This window comes from Oncorhynchus nerka, linkage group LG20, assembly GCF_034236695.1.
Source record: "Oncorhynchus nerka isolate Pitt River linkage group LG20, Oner_Uvic_2.0, whole genome shotgun sequence".
Classification (NCBI taxonomy): Eukaryota; Metazoa; Chordata; class Actinopteri; order Salmoniformes; family Salmonidae; genus Oncorhynchus; species Oncorhynchus nerka.
In genome coordinates this window covers 33,595,840-33,614,503 of record NC_088415.1, presented here as the reverse complement: position 1 = coordinate 33,614,503, position 18,664 = coordinate 33,595,840, and the positions used below count along the sequence as shown (strand labels likewise).

Below are 18,664 nucleotides of genomic sequence, written 5' to 3'. Positions count from 1 at the left end.
AAAAGTTGAAAATAAAAGAGAGCCGCACACTCTAGGAGCTCAGATGCAAAAATGTAATTACCAACGTTGAGACAGCCAAGCTGTCTTCATCATGGTATAATCAGGGGAAGCTTAACATACCTTAACATTCCGGTTACTAGTCCAACGCTCTAACCACTAGGCTACCCCTGATTATACCATGATGAAGACAGCTTGGCTGTCTCAACGTTGGTAAATACATTTTTGCACCAGTTTTCCAAAGCCGCCCACCCTCTACCAAAGAGATGGCCCAGCTCATGGTGCAGCACGCCTTCCGAATTGATGGACTCCCAGTGGACATATTCTCCGACTGGGGTCCTCAGTTCTCGTCCCGGTTCTGGAAGGCGTTCTGCACACTCATTGGGTCGTCGGCCAGCCTGTCCTCCGGGTTCCACCCCCAGTCCAACGGCCAGTCGGAGCGAGCCAACCGAGGCCTGGAGACAACTCTTCGCTGCCTGGTCTCCGCCAACCCCACGACCTGGAGCCAACAACTAGTGTGGGTCGAATATGCCCGTAACACCCTTCCTTGCTCTGCCACGGGTCTCTCGCCCTTTGAGTGTTCCCTGGGTTATCAGCCCCCACTCTTCACGGAGCAAGATGAAGAGGTTGGCGTACCCCCGGCCCAGGTGTTTGTCCCCCGTTGTTGTTGTACTTGGAAGAGAACCCGGTCAGCTCTTCTCAAGACCAACTCCAGGTATCGACGACAAGCAGAAAGCCACCGGACCCCGGCTCCCCGGTATCATCTCGGACAGGGGTATGGCTGTCCACCCGAGATCTGCCACTCTGGGTGGAGTCCCGCAAACTTTCCCCCCGGTTTATCAGCCCTTTCCCCATCTCCAAGATACTTAGCCCATCTGCTGTTTGCCTTCTGTTGCCCCGTACCCTTGGTATACATCCCACTTTTCATGTGTCTAGGATCAAACCCATGTCTCACAGCCCTTTGTCTCCAGGCCCACCCCTCTCCCCCGTCTCATTGACAGCCAACCGGCAGACATGGTGAGGCGTCTCCTGAAGGTTCGATCTCGGGGCAGGGGATTCCAGTACCTGGTTGACTGGGAGGGTTATGGCCAGGAGGAGAGGTGCTGGGTCCTCGCTAGGGACATCCTGACCCAGGCCTCATCGCTGATTTACAACGCCGGCACCCCGGTCAACCAGGTATGAGCCCAGGTACTGTCACACCCTGATCTGTTTCACTTCCCTTTGTGCTTGTCTCCACCCCCTCCAGGTGTCGCCCATCTTCCTCATTATCCCCAGTGTATTTATACCTGTGTTCTCTGTCTGTTGCCAGTACGTTTTGTTCGTCAAGCCTACCAGCATTTCACCCCTTGCTCCTGTCTGTTTCTAGTTCCTGTTTTCTAGTTTTCCTGGTTTTGACCATTCTGCCTGCCCTGACCCTGCCTGCCATTTCTGTACCTTGTCACACCGCCCTGGATTATTGACCTCTGCCTGCCTTGACCCCGAGACTGCCTGCCGCTTTGTACCTTTGGACTCTGATCTGGATTACTGACTTCTGCCTGCCCTTGACCTACGTTTTGCCTGCCCCCTGTTCTAGTAATAATCGTGTGTTACTTCGACATTGTCTGCATCTGGTTCTTCCTTGAAACGTGATAGTTTTGTTTGATCAAATCCATTTTTATATTCAAATGTACTACAGTTTGAACCCCTGCTGTCTCTGGAGAGGAAGAGGTGGTGGTCACTGCATTAACATTTAAATCCTTCACTCTCATCTCCCTCTCCCCATCTCTCATCTCTGTATATAACCAAAATGACATAATACTGTCAGACTTTCTGCACAAAAGCCTTTCTATATTGGCAAATTGAGATCTTGTTTTACTTACAGGCTCTTGCTTGTGAGACCTACTTTGTGTATCAGTAAGTGTCTTTGATAGTTTAACTTTTTCTTTCATTATTTTCGGAATCAAGAATATGCATATCCTTGCTTCAGGTCCTGAGCTACAGGCAGTTAAATTTGGGTATGTCATTTTAGGTGAAAATGTATAAAAAAGGGTCAGATCCTGACATTAATCAAAAGTATATGTAAAAATGTCATTTTAGCCTGTGGTTCCTGTCCTTAATAAGTATGTATTTTTAAGGTAATGATTCATGCCTTGAAGCTTATATATTGTATCTTGCCACATTTAGCTCACTTCCTTGTTTTTGTATGGGGAAGCCTCTGTGCTTTGGTGAGGCAGGTGTAATGCTAAAGGGTTGCAAGGAAAGAGATATGATTAGAGCTGAATCGTGGGCAAAAGCCATCACACACACAGATGCACTCACTCATGCACACCTACATTTACATCTAGCAGAGGAGTCGTGAATAAATCCTGGAATTCCTTCATCCCAATGTGCTGATGATGAAATAAACTACCAATTTGTAATGCTACCATACAAAGTTATCTGTAATGACAATGGAAGTGGTGGTAAGGGGTGGGGAAACTGTTAGGGACAATTCCATGATAACAGAAATAAGCTGAGACTCTGATTTTTCACTTTAAAATGTATACCAAACAAAAACCACTGATTTCACAGTTTAAGAAACCATAGGGCTCTATGCACAATGAGTACTTTTAACAATTTCCACTTAACTTAAAAAACAAACATTTACTGGAAGAACTGTACAGATACATTTGATGATGGATTTTACCGTAATTCTGTTACCAAAAGTTGCATCTGCACAGTTTTTCCAGTATTATTATTTTTTTAACTGTGTAAATTCTTCGAAAGTAGTCATTGTTTTCTGTTTGGCATACATTTTAAAGTCTCTGCAAAATTCCGTTACTGTGGAATTGCCATTAGATAACCCCTTGAAACATGAAATCTGTTCCTCAAAATAAAACATACATCTGTACATTATGCATTTTTAACAACTGTTTTAACATGAAACACAGAGCCAAACTCTTGGTCATAAAATGGAAATTGCATGATTATAACATAATTGAGCATCATTACTCCCATAATGTGTAACCTGGAACCCCTGGTCTGACTGTTTAAAGCTGGGGAGTCCCCAGACTCAGATAATTATCTGCCATAGTAAAGTAATTATAAGTCCAGGATGGTACTGACTTAGAATGAACTACCAGTCACCCTCGTACCAATTTAGTCCTTATTCTTATGCATATACTGTTTCTGTGTCTGGTGAGTTGGATATAATGTGGTGATAAGGCAACATGATCAGTGTAAAATAATTATATTATTCACATTTCTTTCAGAGACAGAGTGCTATCAACATTTCAGACTCCTTAAAAATCCCATTAAAGAAAGAGAGAGGGGGTGGTGAGGGAGAGAGAGAGAGAGAGAGAGAGAGAGAGAGGGGGGGGAGAAAGAGAGAGAGAGAGCGGTTGAGACATGGTGCTATGTGCTTGCAAATCCACCCTGCAGACCTCAACTGCAGCACAGACTAATTTATACAATGAAGTGACATAGCATGCCAAGCAAAGGTTCCTGAAATGGCAATCTGCAAGAAGACTGCAGAGACCAAGTAAGAATGATGGCTATTATTTAAGATGTCTCGACGTATAAGAGGCCTTTGTCCCACATAAGGCCGTGCAAACAATATGCTATTAATTATCTTACAGAGCCTGAGGGCAGTGGCTGGGATTCATTCTCACCTGCCATAGCGATGTTTAAAAAAGTGACTTTGTTTACAAACTAATGTCCCCACACACTATTCCATTATGTATGTAGAAAACATGTGAAACATAGTGCTGCATAAAAATAATGACATATGTCCATAGAGAGAATGAGTCAATCATTTCCATAACTATTACGTTTCACCACATAAATGTAGCCTATTCAGGAGTATTGACAAACTAGGTGTTTTTTTTGCCATCGGAGATGAGATGATGTCCTGAGGCTATGGAGAAAGACTAGCAGATACCTCGTAGCTCCAGATCCAACAGATGTTAACATATGTGGACACGATATCATGAATTATATAAACTCTCCGTTATCGCTACTTTCCTGTGAGTTAACCTTTGAGCCGCATCCTTCCTGTTTTTCACATTTCATTTGTGGATGTTTGCTGTGTCTAAGTGTGAGTTTGTGTGTGCTTAAAAAAAAATGACCAACTGTCCTTTTGTTGATGAAACAGCCACAAGTGTATAGATCCATTCTATACAGCATGACCACTTTGAGATGAAGCTGTGTTTCAGGTGGCGAGATATTGGATTGCTGTGGTGCTGTGGAAATCCATACGTACTATGAACCCTGACCGATATCCTGCAGTGTGTAATGGGAAACACTGTGATTGGGAACAGCAATGGGAAAACAACTTGCTCTCTGGTTTTCAGTTGAGCTGTATATAGTCCATAATGTGGCTCTCTAGACCATGACAGCTCTCTAGACCATGACATTGGCTTGTCCAGTCACAGTAAAACAGAACTTAACTATATTGTTGGTAAAAACAAGTCACTCTAATGGAACTATCACTGTACACTGAACTTTTTAAATGTAAATTCCACCCACAACTACTGTATGTTAAATGTTAGTGACATTTCAGTTGAAAAGAAAAATGTTAACTTGCTGCATCATACATTGCAGCACAGTCATAAAAAAGAGAAGCAGAGTAAGTCTCAGGGTCAACAGCAGCAATCAGCTTATCTCTAACTAACGCTGAGTAAAGGAGCTGTCTAATCACCAATCACCAGACGACACGGATTTCAGAGGACTCAGATCACCAAGAAGCTGATTTCCAACACCCCTCGGTCAACTAATTAGCACTCCAAATTCAATTACAGACAGTAAACATATTGCTACAAGACACATTGGATTGGATTAATCAGTGTGGACGTTGGAGAAATCTGAGATGGTTAATAAACAGATGTATTTGGTTTTTTTTTACAAACTGAGTGAGTGGCTACAATTAAAATTATTGTGTAGAAATCAATGATTGGAACCAATTCAGGGAACAGAACCGAAAATAACAAAATTATTTGAGGGGCAGACCCCGAACCGGAAACGAAAGTGATCCATTATTTTAAAAGCATGGGAACTGGTTAAAAACATTATTTTAAAAGCATGGGAACTGGTTAAAAACATTATTTTACATCCCGGGCATTTTTTTCCAGTCCCCCAAAAATCGCAACAAAGTGCCTATGCAAAGCCCTCACTTCGTCACTCAGAATATTATTCCAGTGTCTGCCTGCCTGCTGGAAATCTTTGCCAATGTGTGTGTGTAGGCTACCTAACCATCCCATCTGAAGCATAGGTTACTGTAGCCTACTGACGACGTTACAAGCATGATTCAGAAATTAGCGAGAGCTGTTTCAATGCTAGTTAAGGATATTATAGTTATTACATTTCACATTGGATTTATTAATTACACTGAACAAAAATACAAATGCAACATGCAACCATTTCAAACATTTGACTGAGTTACAGATCATATAAGGAAATCAGTCAATTGAAATAAATTCATAAGGCACATTAGGCCCAATGATGCCGCTCTTGCTGCTGGTGATTCTCTGATCCACTTCTACGCAGATGACACCATTCTGTATACTTCTGGCCCTTCTTTGGAACCTGTGTTAACAAACCTCCAGACGAGCTTCAATGCCATACAACACTCCTTCTGTGGCCTCCAACTGCTCTTAAATGCAAGTAAAACTAAATGCATGCTCTTCAACCGACCGCTGCCCGCACCCGCCCGCCCGTCTAGCATCACTACACTGGACGGTTCTAACTTAGAATATGTGGACAACTACAAATACCTAGGTCTCTGGTTAGACTGTAAACTCTCCTTCCGGACTCACCATAAGCATCTCCAATCCAAAATTAGATCTAGAATTGGCTTCCTATTCTGCAACAAAGCATCCTTCACTCATGCTGCCAAACATACCCTCGTAAAACTGACTAACCTACCAATCCTTGACTTCGGCGATGTCATTTACAAAATAGCCTCCAACACTCTACTCAACAAATTGGATGCAGTCTATCACAGTGCTATTAGTTGTCACCAAAACCCCATATACTTCCCATCACTGTGACCTGTATGCTCTCGTTGGCCCTCGCTTCATATTCGTCGCCAAACCCACTGGCTCCAAGTCACCTATAAAGGTATTTTCTAGGTAAAGCCCCGCCTTATCACAGCTCTCTGGTCACCATAGCAGCACCCACCCATTGCACGCACTCCAGCAGGTATATTTCACTGGTCATCCCCAAAGCCAACTCCTCCTTTGGCCGCCTTTCCTTCCAGTTCTCTGCTGCCAATGACTGGAACGAATTGCAAAAATCACTGAAGCTGGAGACTCATATCTCCCTCACTAACTTTAAGCATCAGCTGTCAGAGCAATTTACCAATCATTGCACCTGTTTATCCCATGCGTAACTCTGTGTTTGTGTCGCACTGCTTTGCCAGGTCGCAGTTGTAAATGAGAACTTGTTCTCAACTGGCCTACCTGGTTAAATATATTTATTTTTTTAAATAATAAATTATGCATTTCACATGACTGGAAATACAGATATGCATATGTTGGTCCCAGATACTTTTTTTAAAAAGTAGGGGCGTGGATCATAAAACCAGTCAGTATCTGGTGTGACCACCATTTGCCTCGAGACACATCTCCTTTGCATAGAGTTGATCAGGCTGTTGATTGTGGCCTGTAGAATGATGTCCCACTCCTCTTCAATGGCTGCGTGAAGTTGCTGGATATTGGCGGGAACTGGAACACACATCGATCCAGAGCATCCCAAACATGCTCAATTGGTCGTGACATGTCTGTTGAGGATGCAGGCCATGGAAATACTGGGGCCATGCATTATCATTCTGAAACATGAGGTGATGGCAGCGGATGAATGGCACGACAATGGGCCTCAGGATCTCGTCACGGTATCTCTGTACATTCCAATTGCCATCGATAAAATGCGATTGTGTTTGTTGTCCATAGCTTATGCCTGCCAATACCATAACCCCACTGCCACCATGGGGCACTTCTGTTCACAAAGTTGACATCAGCAAATCACTCGCCCACACAAAGCCATACACGCTGTCTGCGTACAGTTGAAACTGGGATTCATCCATGAAGAGCACACTTCTCCAGCTTGCCAGTGGCCATTGAAGGTGAGCATTTGCCCACTGAAGATGGTTAAACACATGTTTTAGCTAGCTAGCTAACGTTTGCTCTGGTCCAATGTTAAACCAAATCGGGAAGTTCAAAGAAATAAAAAGTTCCTCCATAGAAGTCGCTCTTACGTAGGTAGAATTCTGTGGGCCTAATTCAGACAATGCATGTCATAACAAGATGCCCAGTCGTTTCAAAGAAAGCTTCCTCCATCCTCTCTCACCCGCAAAATGTATGTTGCATCTGGCGCCCTACACTGTGACTGGCAGCACAGTGTTTTTCTTTTCTTTCATTATAATTAAACCATGCTTTTACGGCAAAATACAATTTGCTCTTAATGACTTTCCTATACAGATGAAATCACGTTCCCTCTCCATAGCAAGCTGATCTATGCACACTGATATGTGAAGTAATTTAATGTTGAGCTAAATGTAAAAAAAAATGTGACTTCAGAGGTTTAAAAAGGAATAGAAAGGAATTCTATAAACTGTTACTTTGTTTTTGTTGGAACCGGTTGAGAACTTTATTTGCTGGTCAGAACATTGTGACGGAACAAAAAAATAATATTGCTTCTGTTCAGAACCAAACAATTGGAAAATAATTTTGGTTCCAAGCCCTGGTAGAAATATATAAAACGTTAAGAATCTCATGTGAAAAGTGAATAATGATAACATGCAGTACATTAAAAAAAAGATTCATTTTTTGAGGGTTAAACGGGATTGTAATCATTAGGTTAAATGTAACTTAACTGTCACAAATCCCACCGAAGACGGTGCCCCTTCCTGTTTGGGCGGCGCTCGGCGTCGCCGGCCTACTAGCTGCCACCGATCCCCTTTTCTGTTTCAGTTAGTTTTGTCTGATTAGTTTCACCTGTTTCTTGTTTGGGTTTTGAGCTATTTAAACCCGGTAGGTCCGCCTGCTTTTGTGCAGGCTTGTTTTTCTGTTCATGGTGTGTGGATTATTGTGGATTCCTTTTTTCCGGACAGTTTCGTCCTGTTTGTTGGACTTGGTATTTATGCGCCCTTGTGTTTGGCGTGACCGTTACTCTGTTCCTGGAATAAAGATCCACGTTTGAACTAACCCTGCTCTCTGCGCCTGACTCCTCCACCCACTACTCCTAGAAGCCTTTACATTAATGTAGAAGGTGTAAAAGAAACGCTTGAAACAAGATCCCCTACATACTGGTCTTGACAAGAAGAAAAAATGTAATGACAGGTTCTCTTCTGCATTGTTCAACCAATCCAGTAAAAGTGGAGGAGGAGTTAAGATGGAGTGTCACCTTGTTAACATCCTAAAGTGGAAGTTGTGTCACAGGCTCTCTTTCCATTTCCCAAGAAAACCGGAACATCTGGTTGTTGGGGACTCGGCAAAGGTTAAATTTAACAGATCCTAAGCAGTTTGAATTGCACAGTGCACTTATTATGCATTGTCCACATTGTGATGTGGGGTAGCGCCTCCTCTCTGTCTACCCTGTCAGATGGGTTAGGCCGTGACGGGACAAAGTAAAGCCCGGCAGTATTGACTCTGTCTCTGTTTGGCTGATTAATAATGAGAGACCACATCCCTCCATCTCTGCTCCGGGCTGGCCACTCTAAGATGAAAGGAAACCTCTCTGGTGGCTTTCTGTCAACCAGCCAAACCACCTGTGGCTTTGATTTTCACTTACTACGCACGTTCATGCTTGCTGAAGCTTTCTGGGTCACTATCAAACTGCATCTATGTGAGTCCATGGAGTATGTTTATGTGAGTCCTAGGCTTAGGAGACCGTGAGTATGTAACACAAATACCTTTACTGCTGGTGCCCAGTATTTCATTACCTTTCTTCTCAGCCTGTTTTGTTCACATACAGTACTTAATTGCAGCCCAGAAGGTAGTCAATATACTTCACATCAGCCTGTGCATCCCATGCATCCCAATCAGCTTTGAATCAGATAATAATGACAGTAAATAATTGAGCTTGGTGGATATTCTAATCACTTTTCAATTACGTTCTCTCCTTCATTTACATTTTAGTAACTTAGCAGACGCTCTTATCCAGATTGTCTTACAGGAGCAATTAGGGTTAAGTGCCTTGCTCAAGGGCATATGGACAGATTTTTCACCAAGTCAGCTTGTGGATTCGAACAGGCAACCTTTTGGTTACTGGCCCAACGCTCTTAACCGCCAGAATACCTGCTGCCCTTCATCACACAACACACTGATTAAATTGTGTGGTTTGTGGCTGCCTCTGTTTTATTGTATTGTTAATGCTTCATTTAACCAACATACCATGTGACATAATATATCAATGTAATCAATAGGTGGCACCACAGGTCCCAAAGTGGTGTGGCGAGAAAATAAATTCTGGGGCCCGTAGTTTTTCCTGATCTGGTATCTAACCAGGTAAATCGTCAGACCTTATACGGTATGTAATCTGTTGTAAAAAGGTTTAATATGGGCTATGATGGGGCCAGAGTAGTAGTCTTTCCCTTTGTAGTAGTCTTGCCCTGTGCAACTGTGGGCCTATTGAAACATTAACTCACAGTCTATGTCAGCTGTAGTGTTTATTGATCAATTCCAGTACATCATTTTGGATTGAAAAAGTGTAGTTAGACGAGTCAGCCCAAGTTTGAATATAAACTAAATTCATAAACCATTCACATTTTTTCATAAACAAATGGACTATAAATACAGCACGTTACCACTTCCTTTATCCTGGCCAGAGTGTCCAATCAAAACACATCTTTTGACCAATGGGTAAAATACTGTTTGGATAATCCTCTAAGAAAACCAATGGTCCAAACCTCATGTCTCTATCATTCAAAAGTTATCAGCGTTTTTAGCCTTGTAGGATGGGCAGAATTAGGGTGACTAAATCAATGGATGCCAGTGAAAGAAAGGGGTCAGAAATCAGGAAAATTGCATCGCTTCAGCTAGGTTGGATTCTATGCAAGAATTAAGGCTACTGGCTAGTAGGTGGCAGAACGGAGTGCTGGGATTTGGGTGTAGGGTTTGAGCATAGCCTGAAGGTAGGGAGGGGTAGTTCCTCTTGCTGCTCTGTAGGCAAGTACCATGTTCTTGTAATGGATGCAAGATTTGACTGGAAACCAGTGGAGTGTGCGGAGGAGCAGGGTGACATGGGAGAATATGGAAAGGTTGAACACGTTCTGAATAAATCATAGGGGTGTGATGGCACGAGTGAAATTCCCAGCCAACAGTGAGTTGCGGTAGTCCAGACGGGAGATGACAAGTGCCTGCATTAGGACCTGCGCCGCTTCCTTTGTGAGGTAGGGTAGTACTCTACAGACGTTGCAGAGCATGAACCTGCAGGAGCGAGTCACTGCTTTGATGTTTGCAGAGAACGACAAGGTGTTGTCCAGGGTCACGGCAAGGTTCTTTGCTCTCTAGGAGGGGGACAACATGGAATTGTCAATCGTAATGGAGAGAGGTCTTTGAGCGGGCAGGCCTTCCCCAGGAGGAAGAGCAGCTCTGTCTTGTCGAGGTTGAGGTGGTGGGCCAACATCCGAGTTGAGACTATGCGGCTGCTGTTGTTAGTAGCCTACAGTGATGTGCTATCACGCTTGCTAAATAAATACTGGTGGAAAGTGAAGAACGCACATTGTGCCCTAGCCTGTGCGACATGTGATTTCTGTGAATCTGATTGGTCAAGACACAGAACAAGCATGTAGCAGCACTCTAATGTGATGGACAGATAAATTGTGCTTGAGTTGACAAATCATGAGCCAAATCAGTAAAAAAAACATGACTTAGCCCCTCTTTTTAACATTTAGCATCTATATATTTTATTAAACTAAATCAAAAGTGGTATGGCGCTGCCAAACCTGATTGAAAAGTGCTCTGACTTAGAATATGTGGATAACTACAAATACTTAAGTGTCTGGTTAGACTGTAAACCCTCCTTCCAGACTCACATTAAGCATCTCCAATCCAACATTAAATCTAGAATCGGCTTCCTATTTCACAACAAAGCATCCTTCACTCATGCTGCCAAACATACCCTCGTAAAACTCACCATCCTACCGATCCTCAACGATGTCATTTATAAAATAGCCTCCAACACTCTACTCAACAAATTGGATACAGTCTATCACAGTGCCATCCGTTTTGTCACCAAAGCCCCATATACTACCCACCACTGTGACCTGTACGCTCTCGTTGGCTGGCCCTCGCTTCACTCCAACACACTGGCTCCAGGTCATCTACAAGTCTCTGCTAGGTAAAGCCCCGCCTTATCTCAGCTCACTGGTCACCATAGCAGCACCCACTCGTAGCACGCGCTCCAGCAGGTATATCTCACTGGTCACCCCCAAAGCCAATTCATCCTTTGGCCGCCTTTCCTTCCAGTTCTCTGCTGCCAATGACTGGAACGAACTGCAAAAATCACTGAAGCTGGAGACTCAGATCTCCCTCACTAGCTTTAAGCACCAGCTGTCAGAGCAGCTCACATATCACTGCACCTGTACATAGCCCATCTGTAAACAGCCCATCCAACTACCTCATCCCCATACTGTATTTATTTATTTATATTGCTCCTTTGCACCCCAGTATCTCTACTTGCACATTCATCTTCTGCACATCTACCATTCCAGTGTTTAATTGCTATATTTTAATGACTTTGCCACCGTCGCCTATTTCTTGCCTTAACTTCCTTATCTTACCTCATTTGCACTCACTGTACATACTTTTTGTTTATTTTTTTTCTACTGTATTATTGACTGTATGTTTGTTTATTCCATGTGTAACTCTGTGTTGTTGTATGTGTCGAACTGCTATGCCTTATCTTGGCAAGGTCGCAGTTGCAAATGAGAACTACTTCTCAACTAGCCTACCTGGTTAAATAAAGGTGAAATAAAACAATTAAATAAAAGTGCTGTGGCCAATGCCGCCTTGCCACACGTTTTCCGGTGGCCCTTGTGTAATCTGAGTACAATGACAAATCCAGAGTATGCTGGCTTCAATATCAGTGTTGGAAAAATTATCCAACTGTCATACTTCAAATAAAATAAAATTGTATTTGTCACATGCGCGGAATACAACAGGTAGACCTTACAGTGAAATGATTACTTACAAGCCCTTAGCAACAATGCAGTTTTAAGAAAAAAAGTAAGAGATAAGAAAAACAGATAATAAAGAGCAGCAGTAAATAACAATATCAGGGCTATATACAGGGTTAGCTGCTGATTAGCTGTTCAGGAGTCTTATGGCTTGGGGGTAGAAGCTGATTAGAAGCCTCTTGGACATAGACATGGCACTCTGGTACCGCTTGCCGTGCGGTAGCAGAGAGAACAGTCTATGACTAGGGTGGCTGGAGTCTTTGACAATTTTTAGGGCCTTCCTCTGACACCGCCTGGTGTAGAGGTCCTGGATGGCTGGAAGCTTGGCCCCGATGATGTACTGGGCAGTACGCACTACCCTCTGTAGCGCCATGCGGTCGGAGGCCGAGCAGTTGCCATACCAGGCAGTGATGCAACCCGTCAGGATGCTCTCGATGGTGCAGATGTAAAACCTTTTGAGGATCTGAGGACCCATGCCAAATCTTTTTAGTTTTCTGAGGGGGAATAGGCTTTGTCGTGCCCTCTTCATGACTGTCTTGGTGTGCTTGGACCATGTTAGTTTGTTGGTGATGTGGACGCCAAGGAACTTGAAGCTCTCAACCTGCTCCACTACAGCCCCGTCGATGAGAATGGGGGAGTGCTCGGTCCTCCTTTTACTGTGGTCCACAATCATCTCCTTAAGTCTTATTCACGTTGAGTGATGGGTTGTTGTCCTTGCACCACACGGTCAGGTCTCTGACCTCCTATAGGCTGTCTCATCGTTGTCGGTGATCAGGCCTACCACTGGTGTGTCATCAGTAAACTTAATGATGGTGTTGGTGTTGTGCCTGGCTGTGCAGTCATGCGTGAACAGCGAGTACAGGAGGGGACTGAGCTCGCACCCCTGAGGGGCCCTGTGTTGAGGATCAGCATGACGGATGTATTGTTACCTACCCTTACCACCTGGGGGCGGCTTGTCAAGAAGTCTAGGATCCAGTTGCTGAGAGAGGTGTTTAGTCCCAGGGTCCTTAGCTTAGTGATGAGCTTTGAGAGCACTATGGTGTTGAATGCTGAGCTGTAGTCAATGAACAGCATTTTCACATAGGTGTTCCTTTTGTCCAGCTGGGAAAGGGCAGTGTAGAGTGCAATAGAGATTGCATCATCTTTGGATCTGTTGGTAAGGTATGTCAATTTGAGTAAAGATACCTGAATAGAGAATTACTCAAGTAAAAGTTTTACTCTAGTAAAAAGTTTGTACAAATCTGTCGTTCTGCCCCTGAACAGGCAGTTAACACTGTTCCCAGGCCGTCATTGAAAATAAGAATGTGTTCTTAACTGACTTGCCTGGTTAAATAAAGGTAAAATAAAAAATAAAATAAAATGCAGTAACATTCTAATTGAGTAAAAGTCTAAAATTATTTGGTTTAAAATATACTTAAGACTCAAAAGTAAAGGTATAAATCATTTCAAATTCCTTATATTAAGCAAAGCAAAAGGCACCATTTTCTTGTTCTCTTAATTTATGAAAAGCCAGGGGCAGACATAATTTACAAACGAACCATGTGTATTTAGTGAGTGTTTAGTGAACCATGTGAGTGTTATTGAATTTTACTATTTTCCTGTCCTGCTAAGCATTCAAAATGTAATGAGTACTTTTGAGTGTCAAGGAAAATGTATAGAGTAAAAAGTATAATATTTTCTTAAGGAATGTAGTGAAGTAAAAGTAAAAGTAGTCAAAAATATAAATAGTAGGGGCCTCCCGGGTGGCGCAGTGGTTAAGGGCGCTGTACTGCAGCGCCGGCTGTGCCACCAGAGACTCTGGGTTTGCGCCCAGGCTCTGTCGTAACCGGCCGCGACCGGGAGGTCCGTGGGGCGACGCACAATTGGCCTAGCGTCGTCCGGGTTAGCCGGTAGGGATATCCTTGTCTCATCGCGCACCAGCGACTCCTGTGGCGGGCTTGGCGCAGTGCGCGCTAACCAAGGATGCCAGGTGCACATTGTTTCCTCCGACACATTGGTGCGGCTGGCTTTCGGGTTGGATGTGCGCTGTGTTAAGAAGCAGTGCGGCTTGGTTGGGTTGTGTATCGGAGGACGCATGACTTTCAACCTTCGTCTCTCCCGAGCCCGTAGTTGTAGCGATGAGACAAGATAGTAGCTACTAAACAATTGGATACCACGAAATTGGGGAGAAAAAGGGATAAAAATTCAAAAAAAAAAAAATATATATATATATATATATATATATAGTAAAGTACAGGTTCCCCAAAAAACTACTTAAGTAGTACTTAAAATAATTTTTACTTAAGTACTTTACACCACTGTTCAATATAACATCCTACAAGGATCAGTGAAAATGGCCATGCTCTCAGTATCATTAAACTGCAGGGTGTAATGGTCTGGCGCATGGAGACTTGGGAGTGCAGGGAGCTTTTTGAGTTGAGCGCTCACGAGGGAAAAAGTCAGCAGTACAGCACTAGGTGAGAGGAATGCTAATTGGACATGTCATGGTTTGGTGGGTATTCATAGATTGCTTTCTGTTGCCACGGCAAATAAGAAGCCAAGCAATAAGGGGTGTTCAGCAAGTTGGCTTGGCAGCTGCATGGTGTGTTTTTACCTCCTGGCAGAGATGCTTGGAAAGATGCAGTACATAACCCTACCATATTGTCTGTCTATCTGCGAAAAGAAGTGGGTTTGGAGTTTGCTGCTTTAGTTGAACTGAGCTCAACCTACTGTACAATAAATTAGCTCCACCCTGGCTAATCTGGCAGCCTACACACGGAACTCCCTTTCTGGAGGCTCCCCATGGTGCAACCTAGAGGCTACAACCTATAAATTGCTGAGCCGGCTGAACTCTCCTCATATGAAGTTCTCCTCCACAGAGCTGAGCAGGGGAAGCTGGAGGGCTCTGCAGGGGCACTCCTCTGCTTCCTCCGCCACTGGTCTCTCTCTAGGACATACAGTATGATGGACAGCAGCTTGGAGCCGGCAGACGAGCGAGCCACAGTGGCACAGAGAGCGGTAGGCATGTCGGTAGTGATTACATTCAACCCCAGCAGGGGTCAGAGGTCAGGCTGAGCGTGTGTGGCTTGCTCCCTGCTCAGAGCTGACTGTATTCCCAACGCTGTTATACGCTCACGCCCACTGGTGCTCCGGGCAGTCATGCTCACTTCTACTTCTCAGTTCTCTCTTGTTTGTTCACTTTCTAGCTATCGTTCAATACTGATTCATTTTCCCTTCCTCAATACTTTTCCAATCGCATTGGACAAATTGTTTTTAGTTTAGCCAGAAAGCTGAAACTAAATGTGGCCAAGGTACCCATTTCAGGACAATGACACCCGTAAACTGACAGAGGGTGTAGGGTCAGCAGGACGAGCATAATGACAAAAATACACACATGAATGCATGTACACACAGGTAATTTGTGCACATGGGGGGGCATAAAGAAACAATGATCCTCTATGGCAAATGTAAATAAATTCACTTCTGTTTTCTATTAAGATATGAATTCATCAACATGGATAATTCATTCAGAAGCACTGACCTGTTTCACTTCCAATATTTTAATTATTCATGCGCTTTACATTACAAATCAGTATCCACTTATTTTCAGATTATGCTGCCAAACGCCCATCAATAAGGGGCAGATTTGAGGCCAGGGAGACAGAGATGAATGGCCTAGAACTCTTTGCCAGCAAACAAAAAGAAACTATTAATCATTCCTTCCAATGTCCCAGGCATGGCTGTACTGCTGCAATGTGAGAACACTTCTCAACCTTCATAACCTCACTTTGAAAAAGATTCATACAACTTTCAATTCCATAAAAAGAGAGAGAAGACCTTTTGATCTCTAGTAGGTTCAAAATGTCTCAAGCTTTACTACCACATGTTTAATTTATTCATGTTAGGCTATTTGATGCTATATGTTATTCTGTCAACTGTCAGATAAACCATTCTGGATTTGTTTGAGGTCAGCTGGGTTAATGCAAATGGAAAAATGTAATTATTTTATATGTACAGTATGATGTGTATGATGGATGATGATCGTCATAGTACAGCCAACAATATTATCTAATTGTCCTCCTAATTCATGACTGGATTCTATTCTTTGGGCACAATGGCCATTACTATTATGTCTAAAAGGTGTTGTTTGATCTGTGGATGGAATGCTCAAATGGCCATTACTATTATGTCTAAAAGGTGTTGTTTGATCTGTGGATGGAATGCTCAAATGGCCATTACTATTATGTCTAAAAGGTGTTGTTTGATCTGTGGATGGAATGCTCAAATGGCCATTACTATTATGTCTAAAAGGTGTTGTTTGATCTGTGGATGGAATGCTCAAATGGCCATTACTATTATGTCTAAAAGGTGTTGTTTGATCTGTTGTTTGATGGAATGCTCAAATGGCCATTACTATTATGTCTAAAAGGTGTTGTTTGATCTGTGGATGGAATGCTCAAATGGCCATTACTATTATGTCTAAAAGGTGTTGTTTGATCTGTGGATGGAATGCTCAAATGGTCATTACTATTATATCTAAAAGGTGTTGTTTGATCTGTGGATGGAATGCTCAAATGGCCATTACTATTATATCTAAAAGGTGTTGTTTGATCTGTGGATGGAATGCTCCAATGGAACAGCTCTTTTATGACTGTCTTTTCCTTTCATTTGAATTCTGAATGGTCACAACAAGATGAAAAGTACCCGACCACTCTGCCTCTAACGCTTCATAAGGAGATACAGCTAAAATAGTATAATGCCATACCTGAAAAACTCTTAAGCAGATACAGGATGTGTGAAATAATACTGCAGAGATAAAAGCACTCAAAAGCTACAGGGTAATTTCCAATGAGTTCCCCTGCTTTGTTTGGTTCAGCTGCTTGAACATAGCATTTTATTTGAGGACTGACATCTGCATATCCACATAAAGGGTCAAGTGCCATTCAATCTCCATTAGTGTTTGCATTGCACAGAGATAGAATACTTTAACAGCAAACAACCGATTCCGCTTTCAAGCCAGTAAATGAAAGTGCAACACTACTGTAGGCTTAACACACAAAAGCATGGCACCTATGTTAAGTGATTGGCCTCATTGCAATAGGGTAAATATAACTCAAATGCAACATGATAATGAATTTAACTAAATGTAGCTTTTCCAATGCCCATAAACATATGGATCCTGAAGGTTTGTGAGCCAAAACATCGGGAAGTTTCCATACCCAACCAATTTGTGTCGCCATGTGATGTCATAATAGGTTCCTGATTGCAGGAGCCAATCAAAAATAATATTGAATGAAATAAGACCAAGCATGCATGTGGAACAGTGAAAAGAATGCTCAGGTGAGATGAAGATGACTCACCGTCTTCGCGGGACTTCTGTATGAAGGCGTCCACACCACTCTCTCCATAGTTGCCCTCCGATGCTACTGTGGAGACATAATTCCAGCGCATGGCTTTGACTATGTCCACCATTGCCTGTGCCTGGTAGGTGTCCGGAGGCACGACGCGGGAGAAGAAGTCATAGCGCGTGTTATCGCTCAGCTCCGGAGCCGTGGAGGCATAACTCACCTGGGGGATCTGAGGAGAGAACAAGAGGACATGATGTGAGCACATACTGTAGTTCCACTTTATAGTATCGATATATGCTGGAAGGAATGATGGAAGTTAGTACATCTCAAGTGTCTCTTATTGAAGACAAGTTGTAGGTCATTTCTAATTTACAGAGGTAATCACTGTAAACGGCTTTGTGAGTATGCAGTCAGCTCTCGGTGCTTTCATATTGGTCCAGAGGACTCCTGACTTGTAGAATGTAGAGGCTTGATTGCATGTGTTAAAAGCTGACACCCTATTTGAGAGAAGTGTTATTAAACTAGTAAAAGTAGTTTGTAAAGGGTCATTTCATATCAAGTACATTTTGTTCCTAAGGGGAAAGGTCTTTGGTGGGCTGATGGTAACATAATTGAGCAAAGTATATCAAACATTTATGAACTATCAGGATGGTTTCATTAACCAACCCTCTCATCTCTTGGATGCTGATCAATACTATCAAATGGTAAATGAAAAGCCAACCAGTTAACACAGATGCTATGCTTTTGTGTGTTAAGCATCGTGTTGCACTTTCATTTACCTAAGAGTTACTGTCTTGAAAGCGGAATCGGTTGTTTGCTGTTAAAGGATTCTATCTCTGTGCAATGCAAACACTAATGGAGATTGAATGGCACTTGACCCTTTATGTGGATATGCAGATGTCATGGTGAGAGATAGCATTTTATTTGAGGACTATGTTCAAGCCTACACCATGCTACACCATGTCCAAATTATGCAACAGAGATACATTTTGGGTTCCACATGCATGCTTGGTCTATTTAATGAAATATTATGTTTTGGGTTTATACATTTTATATGGGAATAGTTTCAAATAGCATTTTCAATGACGAGGTATGATTTTCTGTTCATTCAGGTGACTGATGAGTAAATGAGACATCAGGACGGAGGTGAGAACCTGGATTTTACTCCACAGGGTAAACCTCAGAATAATGGTTACTGGAGTAATCA

At 42.9% G+C, this 18,664-nt stretch overlaps 1 protein-coding gene across 1 annotated transcript in view; it reads right to left on the bottom strand.

The window, feature by feature from the left end:
- Positions 1 to 17,683, bottom strand: part of LOC115101895 (metabotropic glutamate receptor 4-like) — a 122,789-nt gene extending 105,106 nt beyond the window's left edge. The window contains exon 1 of the mRNA XM_029621352.2: positions 17,470 to 17,683. Coding sequence (XP_029477212.2) covers positions 17,470 to 17,581 — 112 coding nt within the window. The 5' untranslated portion in view covers positions 17,582 to 17,683. The remainder of the gene's footprint in view (positions 1 to 17,469) is intronic.
- Positions 17,684 to 18,664: the final 981 nt, after the last annotated feature.